The 20,457-nt window shown below is 39.2% G+C and overlaps 2 protein-coding genes across 5 annotated transcripts in view; one reads left to right on the forward strand and one right to left on the reverse strand.

The window, feature by feature from the left end:
- The window catches only part of LOC140941495 (thioredoxin domain-containing protein 11-like), a 58,326-nt gene extending 50,563 nt beyond the window's left edge, over positions 1 to 7,763 (forward strand). The window contains exon 14 of one of the 2 annotated variants that reach the window (XM_073390497.1): positions 7,087 to 7,763. In XM_073390497.1, coding sequence (XP_073246598.1) covers positions 7,087 to 7,282 — 196 coding nt within the window. In that variant the 3' untranslated portion in view covers positions 7,283 to 7,763. The remainder of the gene's footprint in view (positions 1 to 7,086) is intronic. The other variant, XM_073390498.1, reaches the window with a different exon arrangement.
- Positions 7,764 to 15,254: 7,491 nt separating this feature from the next.
- Positions 15,255 to 20,457, reverse strand: part of LOC140941231 (uncharacterized) — a 67,210-nt gene continuing 62,007 nt past the window's right edge. For all 3 annotated transcript variants that reach the window (XM_073390209.1, XM_073390208.1, XM_073390210.1), the window contains one exon: positions 15,255 to 15,538. In XM_073390209.1, the coding sequence (XP_073246310.1) occupies positions 15,413 to 15,538 (126 nt within the window). In that variant the 3' untranslated portion in view covers positions 15,255 to 15,412. The remainder of the gene's footprint in view (positions 15,539 to 20,457) is intronic.

Below are 20,457 nucleotides of genomic sequence, written 5' to 3' on the forward strand. Positions count from 1 at the left end.
TTTAAATCCTGCTTTCCTGACCCCTCCTCCCACAGTAGAAACCCGATCACAACAAGACCCGAAGCGCAAGAGGCGTCGGATTCAATTTCTAAATTATTTGGATGATCATAAATCTCATGGCAAACAGCTGAAGAAACGTCGGCATAAGAAATTCAAACCTTACAAGTACTTCATGGGCGAAGATAAAGATTAATTAATTTCCATTCCTTCCAAATCGCTGTGTATTTGACTCTTTTTGTCATTGTTTTTTAATAAAGTTTTTTTGAAACGGTATCTCTCTTGTGTTTTTATTGCTAGCAATTATGAGTCGCGTGTTTTAATTGATCCTTGTTAAGTTATTTGTTTTATAATAATACGTCAAGATTCTCTCCCTTGGGTCTTTCCTGTAGAGCTAATTTGTATTCAACTTTGGGCTTGCGAACTCGCATAATTAACTGATTAACCGTGCGTGAAAATGGCAAGACTTCAATAGTTTTTCATTTCCTCGAGATAGAAAGGAGAAAACAGTTCTGTAATAGTCAGACAAGTTTACAGCTCGACTCGACTTGCATGTTTGGAGCAATGTTTTAAAAAATATTGGTGATAGTAAGACTTTTTCCTTAGGAAAGCGATTGCGAGAAGGAAATACTGAAGGGGAAGCGCGCTTTTATGTTAAACACATAATAGATTGTTTACTATCCAATCAGGGTTAAAAGAGCCCGGGCAAGTCTAGGCAAGCCTATTGTTCTTATTGTAGTAGAGTGACGCTCATTAGTAAACCTATCCACTTCATTATATATGGAGGAAGGCACTTAATTAGTATGCAGGAAATCCAAATTAGTATGCGGGAAGGCAGTGAGCAGGCTTTTATGCCGTTCAAACAATAAAAATACGGCAACCAACCAGAATGCTTCGTCAAACAAGACAGCCAATGAGCGTCTTTCTAATTCCGGTCAACCAATCAAAACAACTATGACGTCATAGTACCCCGGAATACATATGACATCATCTTCCGAAAATAACTAAAACCTGTCAAACCGGTTATACCAACCATGACATCATCCATCTAAAAATAGCACATTATCCTTATCTTATGAGATTCCTGCGCATTCTATTCATGAGATCAAGACAATAGCCTATGACGTCATTGGCGTTAATTTATTCCCCCCCACCTTAATGAGATTTCCCCCCCAAAAAGGGGATAATTCGGTGCGCCCTATACTACTACAGACGCCGCTTCTCTTGAATTTTCTAGAAAATTCTTGAGATTTACTCCCCGCACTTTTGTTCTCACTGTAATGTGCCCTCTCCCTCCCCAATGTTGAGCCACGCGTATTGTGAAGCACTGAGACCGCTGTAGTACACAAATCAACATTGGGGAAGGGAAAACGCACACGAGTGTTTCAAGATTTTTGACGAGGATTGTAGGTTACACTTGCCTCGGTCCCAGGGGTATCTCCTGAATAAAGGTATTAAGAGGTATTTAGAGGCTTTCATGTATTACTGCTATAAGATGTCGGATCAGAGACAACACAACTTTATTGCGAACAACTTTATTCCAACACAACTTTATTCCGAACAACATGTCTTCCGTCTCACTTTTCCATCATGCACTATGTCGAGATACCACAGTGATATCATCCTCTAATACTTTCCCCCCAATAAAATATCCAGTTTACGTTCAGTTATAACTTTATCTCTGCAGTGTTTTATCTAGACGTCCTGAACGTGTTCGTTTTACATTAATCAGGTCTATGTTGGTGCATTTAGTTTCCGAAGCCTTTGCGGTCTGTTTTGTGGCTTCACGTGCATGCTCTGGTGGGTAGGAGGTGCTGAATTGGTCCTTGGGCTTCTGTTCTTCAGACTTCAGGGATGGTTCCGTTATTTCGACTTGTTTGACTGGCTTTCGGTGTACACGGTTTCTCCTAAGTACTTTTCCTTCTACGTTTACGTCGTATGATCTGTATTCATGACTCTGTGTTACAGTCCCCTTCTTCCACTCTTGTCCTTAGACTAATGTTTCTGGCTTTTCTCGAACAATATCACCAGGCTTTAGCTCATTCAGATCTCTGGCAGTTTTGTTATAACAAACTTGAGATTTCTTGGTTTTCCTGGTTTTCTCTTCTAACACTTCCTTTGCAATTTCCGGTGTAGGTAAAGTTCCTCTGATGGGTATTTCTGTTCTTGTTTTGCGGTTAACGAATCTTTGCGCCGGAGATGTTGTCATACCAATGGTGGGTGTGTTATGCCAGTTAAGCAACGCTTCATACGGATTTAATGCAGTTTTCTCTGTCTTCCTCAACAATGTCACTACAATCTTCACAGCAGATTCAGAGTTTCCATTGCTCTGGCGGTGATGAGGCGAAGATTTGGTGTGTTTGATGTTGTTTCGTTTACAGAACTGTGAGAATTCAACGGAGTCGTAATTCGTTCCGCTGTCTGTGACGATGTCTTCGGGAATTCCCCATCTTGCAAACTGTTTTTGCATCAAATTGATGATCTCAGCAGCACTTCGGTTTCTCGTCAGGTCAAATTCAATTCAGTTACTGTAAGAGCCAACCAATTACTAGATAGTGTTCTCTCCGCCACTCGAAAATATCAGAACCGACTTTGGACCATGGTCTGGTTATTGGTTTGGAAAGCATTGGAGACTTCACAGGTGGCAATAAACGGCTTTAGTTGGTTGTTCACGTTTGGCCACCATAAGGATGTTCTGGCGCGTCTAAGGGTACATTCTGCACCCATATGTTCTTGATGTAGTTTGACAATGAGTGTCTTCCTCAGGGCCACCGGAACTACTATGCGATCGTTCCTGTAAACAATTCCACCACTGACCGACAGTTTGTCCTTGATGCTCCAGTAGGGTAGAATTTCAATAGGGACGTTTCTTTTGTTGTTTGTCCAGCCTTTATAGATGTGGTGAACTACCTCTGCAATTTCAGCTAAACTATTTGTTACGCTTTGATCTTCATGAACCACTCGAGTTGTTTCAATATGATGTTCAAACTTGTTTCGGTTCTGGCTTGTTGTTTCGGATCTGCTAAGGGCGTCAGCAATGAGAAGATCTTTGCCTTTCACAAACTTAAATTCGACGTCATATCCCATGATTCTGCAGAGCATTTGCTGGAGTCTGACAGGACTATCTGTAATTGGTTTCTTCAAGACAGCAGCCAGTGGTTTGTGGTCATTGTAAATTGTCACTTTTCGACCATAAGTGTAGATGTAGAATCTAGTGAGGCCGTAGACAATACTAAGCATCTCTTTCACAATTTGGCTTTAGCTTTTTTCAGTTTCAGTTAATGCTCTCGAAGCGGACTCTATAGGCTGATTACCTTGCATGAGGCATGCTCCTATAATCTACTCGATGACGCGTCAGCTAGTATTTCTACTGTCTCGACCGGCTTGAAGTAACTCAGTAATGGTGCGTTTGAGATGAGGGTCTTAATTTCTTCAAAAGCTTTCTGTTCATTTGCTTCCCAGATGAACGCAGTTTCTTTTTTGAGCAATGTTCGCAGCGGTTCCGTCTTGGTTGAGAAGTCCTCAGAAAATCATGAGAGGTAAGTTACTATACCAAGTAATCGTCTGACTTCATCTTTGTTTGTTGGAGCGGGCATTGATTGAATACAATCTTGTTTCTTGGGGCCGGGTTTAACACCTTTGTCGGTCAGAACCACACCCATCGAGGACAGTTCAGTCTTCCTCAGTTGGAACTTCTCTTTGTTAAGTTTAATATTCTTCTGTTTGCATCGTTCTAGCAAGGTTAACAGGCGTTTGTCATGACTGACTGTCGCCTCTTCAATAGTTTCACCATCGCCCCAGACCAGGATGTCATCAGCGATTACTTTCACACCTTCTAATCGTTCTAAGTTCTCGTCGATGCTTCTTTGAAATTCTTTAGGAGCTACACTAATGCCGAAAGGCATTCTGTTCCACTTAGTCCTTCCAAGAGGGGTATTAAACGTCGTCAACAGGGAGCTTTCTTTATCTAATGGGATGTGCCAAAGGGCAGACTTGATATCAGCTAAGGAAAATGCTTTAGCGTTGCTAATTTCTTTTGAGCAGATGATCAACAGTTAAAATTGGCTACTCACAGCGCTTGAGTGCTGTGTTCAGTGGTCTGCTATCTATGCATAGCCCTATTTCATTCTTAGCAGACGGCTTGTTTAGAATTGCAGGAGCACTCACCCATTCCGTGGGCTCAGTCACTTTCTCCAGGATACCTTGTTGTTGGAGGTCTTGCACCTCAGCAATGAGGTTCTTCTTAACAGACAGGGGGATTTCTCTTAGAGCTGTTTTGCGTGGTGTTACATCATCCTTTGTGTAAAAATGCAATGTTCTCTCAAACGTCCCCACACTGTCATCAAATATCTTAGGTTAGTTATTCAGAATGGTTTCCATCGATAAAGGTGTTGACACCTCAGGAGCTGTTTGCGGAACACTTTTGGCTTAGCTGGTCCTACGACGGCAATGTTCTCTCGTAAAAGTTCAATGAGTTTTAAAATTGCTGAATCATCAAGACCAATAAGGGGTGTTAGGGCCCTGTCAACAACTCTAAACTGAATAATAACTTCTTCCTCGGTAGCAGGATTAAATACAAGACTTCTCTGGTTCCCAGTGTCTGTATTTTTGTTTCTTCATCATACAGAGACAGAACAGACTTGAATGCAGTGTTGAGATCCTTTAAATCATTATGGTATCATGTTTTAAGATGTCGGATCAGAGACAAAACAGCAGATGTTCACCGAACAACATGCATTCCTTCTCACTCTCCCATCATGCACCATGTCGACATACCACAGGGATACCACCCTCTAACAATTACCAATGCCTTTTACCATTTACGGTTGGTTCACAGTTTGGGCATATGGTAAACAAAGACTAGTACTTTGGAATTTATTTTTTATGTTTATTTGCCGGTTTTAGGGCAGCTGACCAGTAGGATATAGTTAAGATCACTTGTGATTAGCATGTCCTTTCTAAGTTAGCAAAACCTCGCAGCTGGGGTAACTAAGGTTTTAAGTGTTAATCAATTGCAATAAATGTACAAGGGAAAAAAGTGCAAGAGAAAAAATAATGTAATCAGACTCGAAAATCAGACGTTTTTAATTTAAAACTTACGCGGAACTTGAATATGGGAAAGTAAAGTGGAAGAACTAAAAGAAAGCGGGTTCCTTTACTGTGGCTGGTGTCGGATCGCAGAGTCCGTATAAAGGCTCCGTTTATGTCAGAAATACTTGTTCCGGGTACAAAGGTCACTTGCCTACCCGAGCTACCTTTTGCGAACCAACTTTGTGCACATTTCATTTCAAACCTCGGCGAACCGTTTACGTGAGATTAGACGTTGGGTTGGCTGGATAGTAGAGTCACCCTCCTAAACACTTTGGCTCACTCTGGCTCGCCGGGTCAACTCGATCGAGGCGAGACAATCAGAACATGCGTCAGCGTTATTGTCACTCTTGGTTGAAAAGGGTTCAACTTCATATAAACGCTCGCTAAAGTTGACTAGGGTGGAAGGGCCACCCTCTTGCACGGGACTACTTTTCTCGTTATAAATGGGGCCTTTATGATCCCGTGCAGTTGTTAATTAACAATGATTTTTTAAAAAAAAAAAGAAATGGAAAATTTGGTAATCGTAGATAATATGGTCTCAGAAAAAAAATCCTCCGCAAAAAAACTGCTGAATTTTTGCTTCTGTTGGTGGAACCTTGGTATTGTGCACGGACACTTTTCTGTGTTCCGAGTCACAACCCTCACATATCATAGACCGCGCTTCACCAACACTTCTTTCCTGCACACTGTCTATTTTTCTTGCCACGATCACGTGGGCACTAATTGTAGGCATTGTACCATGCAGATTTCTCTTAGTTAATACGATTTTATTATTTAAAAAAAACTGTAGCAAAATAGAGTGACATGTTTGATTTTGGTAAGTCCGTCTTCAGTGCAGTTTTATGCCTCCTGCTATACAAGTTTCACTTTCTTGGCTTTTTGCTGTTGTCTGCCCGTATTCCTTTTTGTCTGCTTTAGTTTTTTGAACGTTTTTTTAGAGCCCCTTTAATATGGACACCATGGCATGCACTTTTGATGCCCGTATTACCCGGGTTCCAAATGTACTTGGCGTGGCTTGATAACACATGTTCTTCAAAAATACATTAATAATTCATGGCTCAACAACCTATCACGTCCGCTAAAATCCGTCACTAGCTCGTGTTTTAAACCCCTGTAAAACACTGTCAAACTTTGAAAAATTTCATCCTCATTAAAATTTTTTATGTAAAAAATACTAATAAGGATGAAATTATATTTCATTGCACGCGACCTATGAATATTAATTATCAGCACAGCAACTGAACGACAAATGGTGGGTGAATATTTAATGTTCCTTCAAAATAACACATGCAGTAAATTTACTATTGCAAACAATTAAACTTTGTTCTTTCACCAGTTTAATCAGCCAAAAGGTCAGTGACACAGCGGTAATATTGGCTATAGCAGTGTCCAAGCGTTGCACTCAAGAGTTGCCAGTTGTGAATACGCAAGGCTCGAGTACTGGATTTTTGTTTACCAACCATTCGGCCATTCCAGAAAAATTTTCTCAAAGAATACTTTTTCAGTGGATAGTTGACTTTGGGGTACCATTTTCAATTAAATTCCTCTCTTCCTCGACATTTTTAGGCTTCCGAAAAGCTCTGGAACAAGACGCTATTTCCTCTTCGGTTAGTGTCGTTCGCAGACTGGAAAATTTCTAAACACATGTGAGATTTGATTTTCTTACGTTATAATTTCATACGTAATGTTTTTTTCGCATGCTAATTTCCAGCGTTCACAAAAGCGCCATTGTTATCAACTCCATTGAGATACGCTTTTCCAGGAATGGTTTTGAAGTTGTTCAATAAACTCGCGGGTCGGGTTTTACCCCGATAATAAAACCTGACCCGCGTGTTTATTAAACATTTCTTTTAAAAAGAAAACCCACTGTGCTCTCTCAACAAGTCGTAAAGTATACATCTGTACTCTCTGTGGATACTTTTGCTATTTGCGCTTCTTGGTGATGATGCGGAAAAGGGTTTCCTAACCTTTCTAATTACATTTTTTGTTTACTCGTAGAAAGACGTTTTCAGTTCGCCTTCCAGACGCAATGGAACGAACGGCTTCCCGCATAATTCACTTTGTTCTCGAACATGGAATGAATTCAAACAAAGTTCTCAACGAGATAAACTACTCCGACACGGAAAATTTAGAGATGAGTCCACTAACACAGAACAGTTTTATATCAAGTAAGAAAGGACAACAAGGAAATTAAAGTGAGCTTGAACGCAGCGGCAATTCAGGCAAAAGACCTGTGGTGCTGAGCAACTGTGGTACTGGTTACTATCGTCACGACAAAACCCTTGAAAAATATTTTAGTAACTACAAGACAGTTATTTTGGATACAAATTTTCCAAATAATCGAAATGTTATCTTAAAATTTTCACCCTCGAGAAGTCTTCAAACCATGCATACATACTGTATTTATTTATAGACGGTTAAAGCTTCCGTAATGAATATTAAAATGAAGCGTTGAAAAATGTGCGAGCTTAAATGATAACAATGCGGTTTTACAAGGTTGTTGTGTATAAGCATGATGGACAGTTCTTGTAAAGTCGAGAAATTTCCTTTTTAGAAAGCGTCAAAGATAGTCTAAACTTTCGTGAAGTAATAGGTAAGCTGCTCCATATTAGCGCCCCTTTGTAGCCAAATCTGTTCCTGCGAACTGGCTTTGATGCATTAAAAGGAACCTAAGAAAATTATTATTATTATTTTAAACTATGAACTTTAAAAAAGACTGGAAAGAATACCATAAATACTCATTGAACTGTCCGTGAAACCACTTTTTTTTAATTCACTTGTTTTTTAACTGAACAGAAAAGGGTATATTTAATCAGTTCGGAATATCCCTATATTTAAGGACAGTTGTGACGTCATGGAGCTATTGTTCTCGAGGGAAATGGCCCATCGATTATCAAAACGACCAGAGTTTACTGTTTCGAGGCTCTTATAAGCATATTTCTAAGACTTTTCATCTGGAATACACAAGGTATGTAAGAGTGCTGCGTATCAGAAGCCATATTGGAAGTGCCTCGAGAAATGTCAGCACATTTTGTGGCTCATTTCTTAGCCTGCTAAGCAAGCGTTTCCGTGCGGTTCAGGAGCAAAGAACGAGGAACGAGAGTTAAACACCGCGCGAAAATGGCGCATGTAAAAGAGCGGGGAAGGGGTGGGGATAAAGGGAGGAAACGCTTGCAATCAAACCCCAGGATTTTGAAAACCGCCCACTTGGCTTGTCATGTCTGAGTTCGCCCACCAACATATTTGATGATGTCATCAGCTGTCATAATTGACCAATAAAATGTGTGGTCTTCCGTGGAGCGGAAATGATTTTTAGAGGACGCGTGTGTGAAACCAAAAAAATTTTTCTTTTGTATTTTGGAACGCGTGGACGGCGTAAATGATGAAATCTCAATGAATCCGAACGGTCAATGCAGGCTTTGTAGATTTGTCTTCTTAATCCGTCTAAAAGGAAGGACCACAAGGTGGAAGGTTTGAAGTTTTAGCTCAAAACCCCCAGAAAGTTGGATTTGAAGTTGTACAAGGTCAAAGCTCAGCTAGACAGAACGGCTTACCGTTCTCTCCACGGCACAGACAACAAGAGTTGCTCTTATAAAAGCATCTAAGAACAAAGCTAACCCGCAACTGATGAAGTTCGCGTGGAGAACCGAAACCATGGTCTTGCCCGATCAGAAAGTAGCAATAACAGAACAGTCGCAATTCATAAGTTATTACCAAGGAGTCATTGCTTAATCAGCAATCTTGACTGAGTCACAATGCAGTTCTCCATAGTTGATGTAGCTTCAGTTCAAGGTATAATCCATTCTTCGAACTTTGGATCTGTAAATCACTATCCGAGAGAATTTAACATCCGGCAAACAACAAAACCACTAACGAGCTGGGCCCAGCATGAAAAAACATTGCAGGAAATCATCGCATTCGCTGACAAAAGAACATCGCTTTTAGTTATTCAGATCCAGGAGACACTTTGGAGATTTTGAAGCTAACTGTTAAGCTTAATACATTGACACTAAAATAAAGTCATTATTATTATTATTGTTATTATTATTATTATTATTATTATTATTATTATTATTATTATTATTATTATTATTAAACAAAACGACCTGAAACCCTTATTTAGTCGCAAGAAGAGCTTTGCGTTTTAAAAAAAGTCAAAGAAAATGCTCTAGCACTGGAGGGCAAATTTGCCGAATAAACAACAACGACAAAAAATTAACAGGCCTGGAAAATTAAAAAGGGTGTCACGTACCATACATGACCTCTCAGTATGAAACAAACCTTTGATCGACACATGTCAATATTGTTCGACTAGCCGAGCCAATCAGGCGCTGCGTTCGCTGGCGAACGTAGGTTTCAAAAACGAGGGGTTTGTCTGCAAGCGTTTCCTTCCTTCCCCTCAGTAGTTATGCTTCAGCATTTTACGCCGTTTTGGTGTATAGGTATAGGTATAGGTATAGGTAAATCGTTGATATGCATAAGGGTCGAGTCTATGACGTCACCCATTGTTATAACCTGGGGAAAAAGTGCCTTCCTGTATGTTAATTATGTGCCTAGTCAGTGTCTAGTAAGTGTCTATATAGTCACTGTCGTCTTGCATATAGGCACAATAGGCTTGCCTAGACTTGCCCGGGCTCTTTTAACCCTGATTGGGTCATGTACAATCTATTGTCTTCAAAATAAAAGCGGGTAAATTTCAAAAGCGCTATCGTTCTTGCAATCGCTTTGCTGAGGAAAAAAGTCTTACTATCACCAATATTCTTTAAAACATTGCTTCAAGTCGAATCGATCGCTACACTTCTGTTGACGATTGATGAAGTGGAAAATGTCCAGCGACAAAGGATAGCCAGTTTATCGAACATGTGTTCCAACTGAATTATGCGGCTATGGTTGACAAACTCATCCAACAAGAAAAGCTGAATCACTGCCATGGGCCGACACTTAATAAAGATGATGATGATTCCAATATTGAGAGACTCACGACGCGCGACACCCGCGCGACAACAACCAATAAGAATGCAAAGAACAATGTGAAAGCTGGGAAGAACGCTATAAAAGTCTTAAACAACAACTCCATCCAGATTACAAAAAGGAAGGTCAAGAAACGGTTCACTGATGGCCACCTCTCGAGTTTTACGCAATTTGGTCATGATGTTAAGAGAAAAATGGCTAAAAATAGGAGTTACTGGAAAACACGCAACGTCAATTGTGTCAGAAAGAAAAGGAGTGTGACCAATTAAAAGATCCATGTTTTTAATAGCTCTTCCACTGGAAAACGATAGCCTTGGTTATATTATGCTCTGTCAAGACTTGGACAGCAAGAGACCAGGAGACACCGTAGAAGAGTACAGTTGTCCGAGCTGTATAGGAATGGCCGGCTAGAGAATTTCCCAAATATATATAGACTGAAGAGAAAAGTATTGCGAAACTCGGCCCGATAGTCCTTTTTTTCCTGGTTTTGGCCCTTTTGATCTTCGTTTGGCCCTTTTTACCTTCGTTTGGCCTTTTTGACCTTGCTTTGGCCCGTGTGAATTTCTAAATAACTGGTCGATGTAAGATCGATTATTATTTACGAAGGAATACGCTTAGTAACCGCGCCTTTACCAGTTTTCTATAAAGCAGACGCGTTAGTTTCTGACGTTTAGTTTCCTATCAGAACGCGTGCGGTTCAAACCAAAAAATGTGGAACAGTAACCTCCATTACAAACTTCGTTAAGAAGGTGCTGGAAAATATAAAGGTTGCGAAGAAAGCGAAGTCTCTAGCCAAGGAACGGAGTCTTCCCCACAAGAAACAGAAAACTTAGAGCCTTGGTCATACATTTTTGATGAAGCCGGATCAAGCCGAGAAACGCCATGAGACCCAGCTGAACGCATTGATCAATGAGTACGAAGGGAACGGAGATTCAGAAAATGTGGCCCGCGAGAACACTCCTCTTCCCGTTTGCAGAAAAGAGCTAAGAAAAGTACTCTCAGAGAATCTACAGTGGATGCGTGCAATGAAAAAAGAACCCACCTTCAAAAAAGGGATGGAAACCCAAGAACTTAAAGATTGAGATGGATTTGATTGGCTGGCATCGACAGAACTAGCAATCGATAAGCGAAAATTCTTACTCAATCGATTGTACGAAAAGTAACCTATTCCACAAGATCAAGACTAGACCTACTATGAATGTTACAGAATTTTTTTTCCTGGACCTTTGTATTGTTGCGTTTCAATAAAAACTGTAAACAACCAAACTTTAAGTGTGTTTTATTGATGACTTCACAACCTTAACAACCTTTTGCTTTTCAAATCGCAAAATTGCAACTGCATGATAATCGCTCGCTTATCAACAAACACTTGACCTTTACGCTCCGTCATGAACCGCAAACGAGCAGGATTACTACGCGATTTGAATATTCAAGCATAGCGGCCGCGTCCGCGCGACAATACAGCACTTGTGATTTTTCCTTTCTCAGCGATGGTTGATCAGTTTATTTTATAATTTTTATACTACTTTCCGCAACAACGCTTTGCAAAATGACAACAGTCATTGGGTATGCCTTGCAGTTGTATCTGAATTACGGAAATAGCACTTGAAATAAAGAAACGAAAATAAGAAAGTAGAAAAATTCAAGGAGTTTTCAAGACCTAATAAAGAAATCAAGTACATTTCAAGAACCTTAACCGAATTCAAGGACTTTTCAAGATGACTAATAAAATTCTTCAAGACCTTTTGAAGATTGTATGAGGCATTGGGAATAATAATGTTTTTTAAAAGAGCAAGGGGTCAAAGAAGGAAAGCGTAGATTTATTTATGAAGATGGACAAAGAACGTGAGGAAAGCTTTTGAATTTCTGAAAGTGGTCTCTCGTTTCGGTCTTGTTGACAATTATTCAGTTGTTTATATACAAGGAAACGAGTGAACTGATTGCTACCTAAGCTCTTGTTATCATAATATTTTGCAAATGTTGGACCATGTTCCTTCAAATTTAAGGTTATTATTTGTTTTACAATTTCTTTCTATTAACTTCAATTCGGTGCTTATATAAAAGAGAGAGAATATAAACTTCAATAATAAATTTACACTGAAACATTACAGTAGAACCCTGGTATGAGGAGGTGCCAAGTTCTCAAGTTCCCAATGCTTTTTAGCATTAATTAAATTTCAAAAAACTTATATTTAAGCTTACTTTGCCACCGTATAGCGCCGTATAGCTGCCGGGTCCTCATAATTTGGCCAAAAACTAGCGAAGCAAAACGCTAAGTTATCCATTCATAAACTTTAAAAAAAAAATGCAGCTGCAAAAAAGTTCAAAGTGCAAACAACAATGCATATCGAACGGCAGATAGTGTAGATTTTCAGATTTTTTCGGATTTTATTGCTTTTGCACTATTTACATATTGATTACATTGGAATTTTCATTTGTATAAGTACCTTACGGAAATAATGTCAGAAATAGAGATAACAAGAAATTAAGGAATTAAGATGTGCCCAGTGACCAAAGTAGCTGATGCTTCCGGGTTGGTCCCTGCCATGTAAAGCTAGCTGGCATAGAGAATAAGCTTAGCGAAAAATAATTATACAAAGAGAAAAGGTGCTAAAGTAACAATATTCACGTGTATTAAACAAAACACAAAACGAGAACAAAGAACAAAACAACAAGAACAAAAAAACAACAAAACATGGCTAACAGTGGTTAAACTAAAGTAACCTAAAAATACAAGTTACAATGCGACCCGGAAAACCGTGAACAATTGAAATATCTCAGGAATGTTTATTGTGTTATGACCAATCACGGCAGAGATCAGCACATGCGAACGAGCCACAAGCGGTTCAGTTTCTCACACCTGATTGGCTTTTTTCTTGCAACACAATAACATTCCAGAAATATTTCTGGTGTTCACGATTTTCCCGCTTGGACTGTAATACAGCAGCGCGAACATGTAAATGATATGGTTTCTAGTTTTTTGGTTGACTGATAACTTTACTTTAGGGCTTCTGCCAACCACCTCCCTCCGACTTGCCACACAAGTGGGAACATGTATGCTGCCGACACCAACAGCCATCGCAGACCATTTTAAATATTCGCAATTTGCAAATCTCCCAAATACACCATGAGTATTGTCATCGGAGGAAAGAAGATGGCAAACCTTGTGTGAAAAACGTCACGTTCCTTTGACTTTAAAATGCAACGACTCGACAGCAACGAGAATGTCGCCTAAAAAGTGAATTTGCGTTCTTTCAATCTTTATCGCAATAATACTTACTTAGTTACTTTGTCAAATGTATGCTAACCCTTCAGAATTTGAATTCCAAGGTTCAGAGAGCTAAAAAAATACCGTTGTTGCTTGTTTACGTTCTCCATAAAACACGAAACTAGGCATTTCGCGTCGTACTCCTCGTGCAAAACGGTAAAGAAATGTACGAAAAAGCGTTCAAAGTTGTTGTTTTGCTTATTATGCCTATTGGTTTTTATACGTTCTCGATGGTGTCGCGTCGTTGAATCTTGAAGTGTCTAATCTGTAAAAGGTCACAACAAAGTATTATTTAGGGCCTGTTTACATGGAGGTGGGGGACCCCAGGTAGGTGAGGTAAAATATGGCGGGTCACCCCACCTATCATGTAAACGTGATCAAATTAAAATGAGAGATTATATGGACAAACGGGTTACCCCTCCTAAGCGGGTTACCTCACCTACCTGGGGTCCCCCACCTCCACGTAAACAGGCCCTTAGTGAAGATAACGACAGATCTCGCAGGTAAGTCCTGTTACGTTTGTCACACACAAACGTCAGTTTGCCGTCCTCTCATGCAGTACAATAGGGCCATTTATACGAGGAAAAATAAGACGCGTCTTACATAGGACGCGTCTTAAATAAGACGCGAACTTTCCGTATAAACGGCACATTTCGTCTAAAATAAGACGCGGCTTAGCTAAGACGCGTCTTATTTTAGAAAAGCCCTTAACACCTGTTCTTAGATAAGACGTGTCTTAGCTAAGACGAGAAAAACTTCGTATAAATGACCTTCGCGTCTCCTTCGCGTCTTAAATTAGACACGAACGCATAGTACGCATGCGTTAATTTTTGGCGCGCCACGTTGGATTGCCGTTGCTACGGGCAACATTCACATGAAAACGACTCAAGAACAGAAATAAGACGCGAACCATTTATAAGAGCTGTTCTCGTCTTGAATAAGACATGCTCGTATAAATGGTACAGTTCGCGTCTTATTTTTCCTCGTATAAATGGGCCTAATGAGATGATAACATATGAGAGTACGGCAATTGGGATAGTATGCAGCGCAGTCAGTCAGGGACACCCAACGACGGTTTCTTCCTATCCAGAGTACTGTCTTGTAGATCTCTACAAATATATTCTAAGCCGCGCTATAAAAGTTATATTTGGTCCCTCATCTTAGCGCGACTTGTACCTTTTGGAAATTACAAAGCTTCAGTATTGAAAACTCTGGAAGCATTTTAGAGCTTAAGCAAGGTGAGGTTTTTCTTAGTTATTCCTCTTTCCTTCACATTTTCGAATCCAAGAATGCCTTTTCTACAAAATAATTTATAGCTTAACCGGGAGGGGGGGGGGGGGGGGGGGCGGATGAAAAAAAAAATGCGGTTATCAAGAAATTTAGGCAATATTTACTTCGTCGAAAAAATACTTCACAGAAAGCAGTCGTTAGGTGTTGGATGATTACACTTCAACCTTTTTTGAAAAATTTGAAACTTCAATCCTGCCCAAATTTTAGCCTCTTATACACGCCTTTTTACTATATGAACCTTGAGATAAAAAGCCATGCAGTACATGTATGTCTTGTCCAACCCACATAGAACTTTTCGGCTAGTTTGTTTGTGTTTCCAATTCAGACCACGTGATGGTCTCGAGAGGATTTGCCTTATGACTATTATCATGCAATTACGTGTACGTGTGCGCACACATGAGCAGTTTCCTGGAGTGGGGCAACATCACAAGGTGAAAAGGTAGCCTCCTCCTCAGGCGCTTCGTTTTTCGCATGGCAGAGGCGAGCGCGAAACGAGTGACTGGTGATGAACCGCAAGGGTCCATGGGAATGGTACAGACGGCAGGCGAAGCGACGTCTCGCCCGTTGTCTCCTTCCCGCCTTCCTTTTACGCGCACATTTTCATCAAAAGAGAGACGTCTGGGTACGAGGCAGGTGAAAAGGGCTGTTTAAGCCTACGTTGTACTAAGGCACCGAATAGTTAACTTACTTATGAATCAAAGTTCTAACTTTAAACTGACCCTATTATTCAAGCGCAACATTTCCGAAGATCACTAAATTTACAGTGACAATGGTTAGTTTACTGCTTTGACTAGTTTATGTGAGAAATGTATTACTTGAATATTTAAACAGTCTTGAACTTTTTCTTTGTGATTGGTCAGCCGAGACATGCCAGCCTCTCATGCATCCATCCAAGTTGTCAAGTTTTCCACAAGCTTGGCACTGCAATAAAGCATTTGAATGACAGACCCAATGGTTAGTGCTTTAGCAATTAGTTACCGGAAAGAAAATAAAATATTTAGGAAAAGGACATAGCAACGGAGAGACAAGTAAAAACACAGATAGCAATTTTATTATAATAACGCCTCATACCTATTACCCGACACGCACCCTCCGCAAGTCTGCGAACAGCAGACGCATTTACGGTCGTCGCTTCTCTCCGCGACGACCGGAAATACGTCTGCTGTTCGCAGGCAACCCTCTACAGATGAGAGAGGTATTTATTTATGAGAACCAGACCAACTAATTTGTTATTGTTAATGATATGTGAAATAAATCATATACGAACTGCGGAAATGAAATGAAAATGAAGAAATGATTGTCGCAGTGAACGCAATTTATGTAATTTCGTAAAGAAATCTGAAAAGAAAAACGCAAATGCATAAATTGCGTTCACGGCGACGATCATTTCTTCACTAACACTCATTTCTTTCACGGGAACTAAAGAACCCACAATTGACCTGCTCCCAACGTCAGTGGCAAAATAGCTCAGTTGGTAGAGCATCGCACTGGTATCGCGAGGTCACGGGTTCAAACCTCGGTGAAGTTCTGAATTTTTTTCAGGCTTCATTACGCAATTGCATAAATTGCGTTCACTGCGACGATCATTTCTTCATTTCAATTTGTTATTGATACAACTCGACACTTACCATCTTTGTTGTATGAAAAAGGGTTGAATTATGAAAAAAGAAAGAAAACCATGGTCAGGAATTTGACATGACAAAACTAGTACATCTTAACAACTTATTGAGCAGCTAAATTTTGACTACATATATTTTGTAGCGTAAAGCATAGTGTAAGATGTGACTGGAATGTTGCTGAGAACAGAGTAGTGTTCAATGACGCATGATTCAATTTCACCTGTCACCATGCCTCCCTCAGGGGATTTGCTATTTTACTTTCTGGGTGGCCTATTCACCACCGGGGGGGGGGGGGGGGGGCAACACAGAAAGCGACAATGACCCATCTCAAAGACTCCTTAACAACCTCAATTTTGTCACCTTCTGTACAATAATTATTTGAAAAAAATAGCGATACAACATTAATTCCATTTAAAAGAGAATTTACCAAAAAACGTTTTAAAAACATTTTTTTTAGAGTCAATTGAATGAAGGAGACTGCGATGTACAGTAAGAGGGGAGACAACAATGTAAAGTAAAAGCTGTTGCAAACGAAACCAGTGGTGGAAAGAACAATAGCCTCTGACAAAGCTTTCACGGAACATGGGAAGAGGGCTAATGCCAACGTTGTCGATGTTATTTGCTCTTAAAAACTTTTGAGTACGTTTTCAGCAAGTTTTCAAAACAAAACTTACCCCCTGTTTCATCAGGAATCCACAATTAATATTACATAGAAAAAATAAAGAGTAAAGTGTTAGCTATAATAATAATAATAATAATAATAATAATAATAATAATAATATTAATAACAATAAAAACTTTATAAACTGTAAACTGTTTGTGCTACTGGAAGTGTCCTCTCATAGTCCTAACTTCTTACAAACAAATGATCCTTAGCATTTCTTACATCGTATGAAATTTTAAGGAAAGTCATCTACTTGAATTTCATTATTAATAATCATAACTTATTTGCCAAAACAATGGAGCCGTCTGAAACAAAAGAAATACTAAAAATATAGGCCTTAAAACTACCTTTGAGAATATTTTAAGGAACTTGAGCTCTAAAGCCTCTTTTAGAAGACAACGCACCACTACCATAACAGTAAAAGCTATGATGTGACAGTGATGCTTAAATAATTTTTATAATAATATTTATTATTTATAGCTCTTAATAGTTGTGCATGAGCTCCATTTTAAAAATTTATCTGCAATCGCGATTGATTTAGAAAAAAATTTGTGCCTGTGATAGAAATGCAATAATGATATAGATCATGGCACAAGATACAAAAACCTCAGTGCCATGAGTGAGATTCTAATTAAGTAAACTCACATCAGCAATGATGACACAGTTTGTAATAATATTGTGATATTTGAGGAATAAACTGTTACAAGGGTTCTGTTATGCAAAGTATGAGAAGTTCACCATTTCTGTCACATTCATTCTTTCCCCAACATGAAGGGTCACATGTACTCTGTATGTACATGAGAGGTTTTCTTTGGAAATGTACTTACCCCCTGAATATCCAAGCCAAGGAAGAAAAGAAAGAAAAAGAAAAAAAAAGAGGAAAGCAAAGTTAGTTAAAAGTGATGCCCTTTAACCTAGGAAACTATTGCTAATAATAGCTGGTTACTATTTTATTCTTAAGTTTATAAAAGAGGTAATTACATCTGTGTTAAGCTAGAGTTTGTGAGTTGTGTTACATGTAGAAGGTGAAAGAGACATTTTAATCAACCCATTTGCTGCTGAAAATTTTGTCAAGAAATTTGATTTAAAGCTAGTTTAGCCTGCTAACTATCTGGCCAAAAAGGTGGTGGACTAAACACTAACCCCCGGTTCACGGGCTACCCCAATGGACTGAACCATATAGACTACCTGGTAAGAACATGAAGAAACTACCAGTACAATTATCTAAAAGGTAGTCCACGGACTGGGGGTCAGTATTTTGTCTACCACCAGCCAGAAAGAACAAAAACTGTCCAAAGTTTTGTCTACAAATTGTGCACTACACTGGCTGTATTTGTAATGTTCTGAAGTTTGGGAATGTGCAGAGGGCAAAATTTGGGGGTTTAAAAGTGACAGTACTGTCCCTGGGACTTTAACCTTTCACAGTCTCTCTGCCCTGTGACTTTTAAAATTATAATATTGCAGTTTAAATAGTTACCCTGCTATTTTTCTCTTACTACTTACTAATGCAACATGTGGTCATTAAACATTTTCAGGGGAGGGGGAGGGAAAAAATTGGAAATTAGAAATGGTCAAACAGAACCTTCCCTCATACTTTGTATGTAGTTAGTACTTCAGATGAAACTACTCAATGTGGCATTTGTTTGACTTCTAACAAAAATCTGCACTGGGCATCAGGCGGGGGGGACGTTTGGGCCAAAAATTACATTTTTTTGGGGGGGACAATTATTCTCCTTGAAAATTGGAGTTTTTTTGACAAGGCAAAAAATAGACATTTTTGAACACATTTTTTTCTTACTTGCAATCCAATTTCAATCAAAATTGAAACAGGATGTAAATATTTCATATTATTATTATATATTCATATTTTAAAGACAGTGCATTTACAGCAGTAAAGAGCAAAGCAAAGTTCTAAACTAGGCATGTCAAAGGGGTACCATTTGCCAGTACAAAGATATAAAGAAGGGGTACTTTTCTATCAAAAATGGTATGTAAAAGGTTAAGGGTGGAGCCTCCCTTTATAAAACTTTGTTGGGTGACCCGCCTGTCCATAAAATGCCTCATACAGTCAACCCACCTATTATGTAAATGCGATCAAATTAATATGAGAGATTGTATGGACAGGCGGGTTACCCCACCTAAGCAGGTTACCTCACCTATATGGGGTCCCCCACCTCCATGTAAACAGGCCCTTACTTGATAAACGACTTTGGTGCAGTGGTCACAAAAAATATCTGCTTTGCAAGTGAAGAATTTTAATTTGTTTATGTGCCACAATCTCTTGTGTGGGGATTTGGCAAAACCTGCTTCCCCTTAAAGGACCGGCTCACAGTCTTACAGAAGATACCAAGCATGAAACGATGTAGAGTGAAAACTGTTTTGTGTGACTGCCCCCTGCATCAAATAATTAATCCCACAAAAAAATGTAAATATGTGCCACTTTAGTGACTTTGTCCCCCACCTTGCATAACACAAAATACGAAAGTGCTGCCAAAAAGTGTTATCTAAAAAATCTGACTCAGACTTGAGTTTTGTCAACTCCATTAGGCTGATCAACAGCGGTAATTCAATTTCGCCTTGTTCTGTAGGAGCAAGGCGTCCTTACAAATGTTTGCACGGGGGCAGAGGAGTTATTTGTGAAGGCAAGCGAGGCAAAAATTTCATGAAACTGCTCTGTTTATGCATATTGATTATTTCCTGTGGTGTATATTTCTGTAGGATCCTGCAGGTGTTGCTAACAGAATTCCATCTCTGCATGCTGCAGTATAGCACTGATTTTCTTTGTGTGCCTTCAAAGCATTAAGCTTTTTATTGCAGCTAGAAAAAGATTGCACTTTCTAGTTTAGTTTTCTTCAAAATATATGGACCTAATTAACTTAGTTGTTTTGTCCATAAACGTGACGATTCTCTGCAAAATCGGCATGACAGCAACCCTGGCTTCCGTTTGCATGACCAGTAAGCTATGTTTCACAATTTGAATGAGTCACAAGGTGTTTAGTTTCATTCCTTGTCTCTTTTTCTTCTCGGCACTTTGTGCCTCACTTGGAAAGTTTTGTATTATTATTAATACATGGTGACTTTTGTGTGATTTCACTTTGGCTCTCAAATGTTTCTAGTATTTGCTTTGTTAATGGTATGTAATGTTTCAGTTATCTTTTAATATTATTATCCCTTTGAAGCGATTCATTTTGCTGGAAAATGTTGTATTAGATTTTCCTGCCAAGCTAAATTGGGGCAGTAATTTGCATAAATTAACCAAAAACCACAAACTTCTCCCCCTGATGCCAAGTGCAGGTTTTTTTGTTAGAAAAGTCAAACAAATTCTACATTGAGTAGTTTCATCTGAAGTACTAACTACACACAAAGTATGAGGGAAGGATTTGTTCGACCATTTCCAATTTTGCTCAATCGTTAGCGACATTAGTTCTTAATACCAAATGCCATAAAATTAACAAAAAGTATATTGTACAGTCATGTAATGAGACCAATTGTAGATTAAGTGTTAAAACAGTAATATTATTTTTATGTTTTAACTAAAATAAATTTAGTTTAAGAGC

The sequence above is a fragment of the Porites lutea genome, chromosome 6, assembly GCF_958299795.1.
Source record: "Porites lutea chromosome 6, jaPorLute2.1, whole genome shotgun sequence".
NCBI lineage: Eukaryota > Metazoa > Cnidaria > Anthozoa > Scleractinia > Poritidae > Porites > Porites lutea.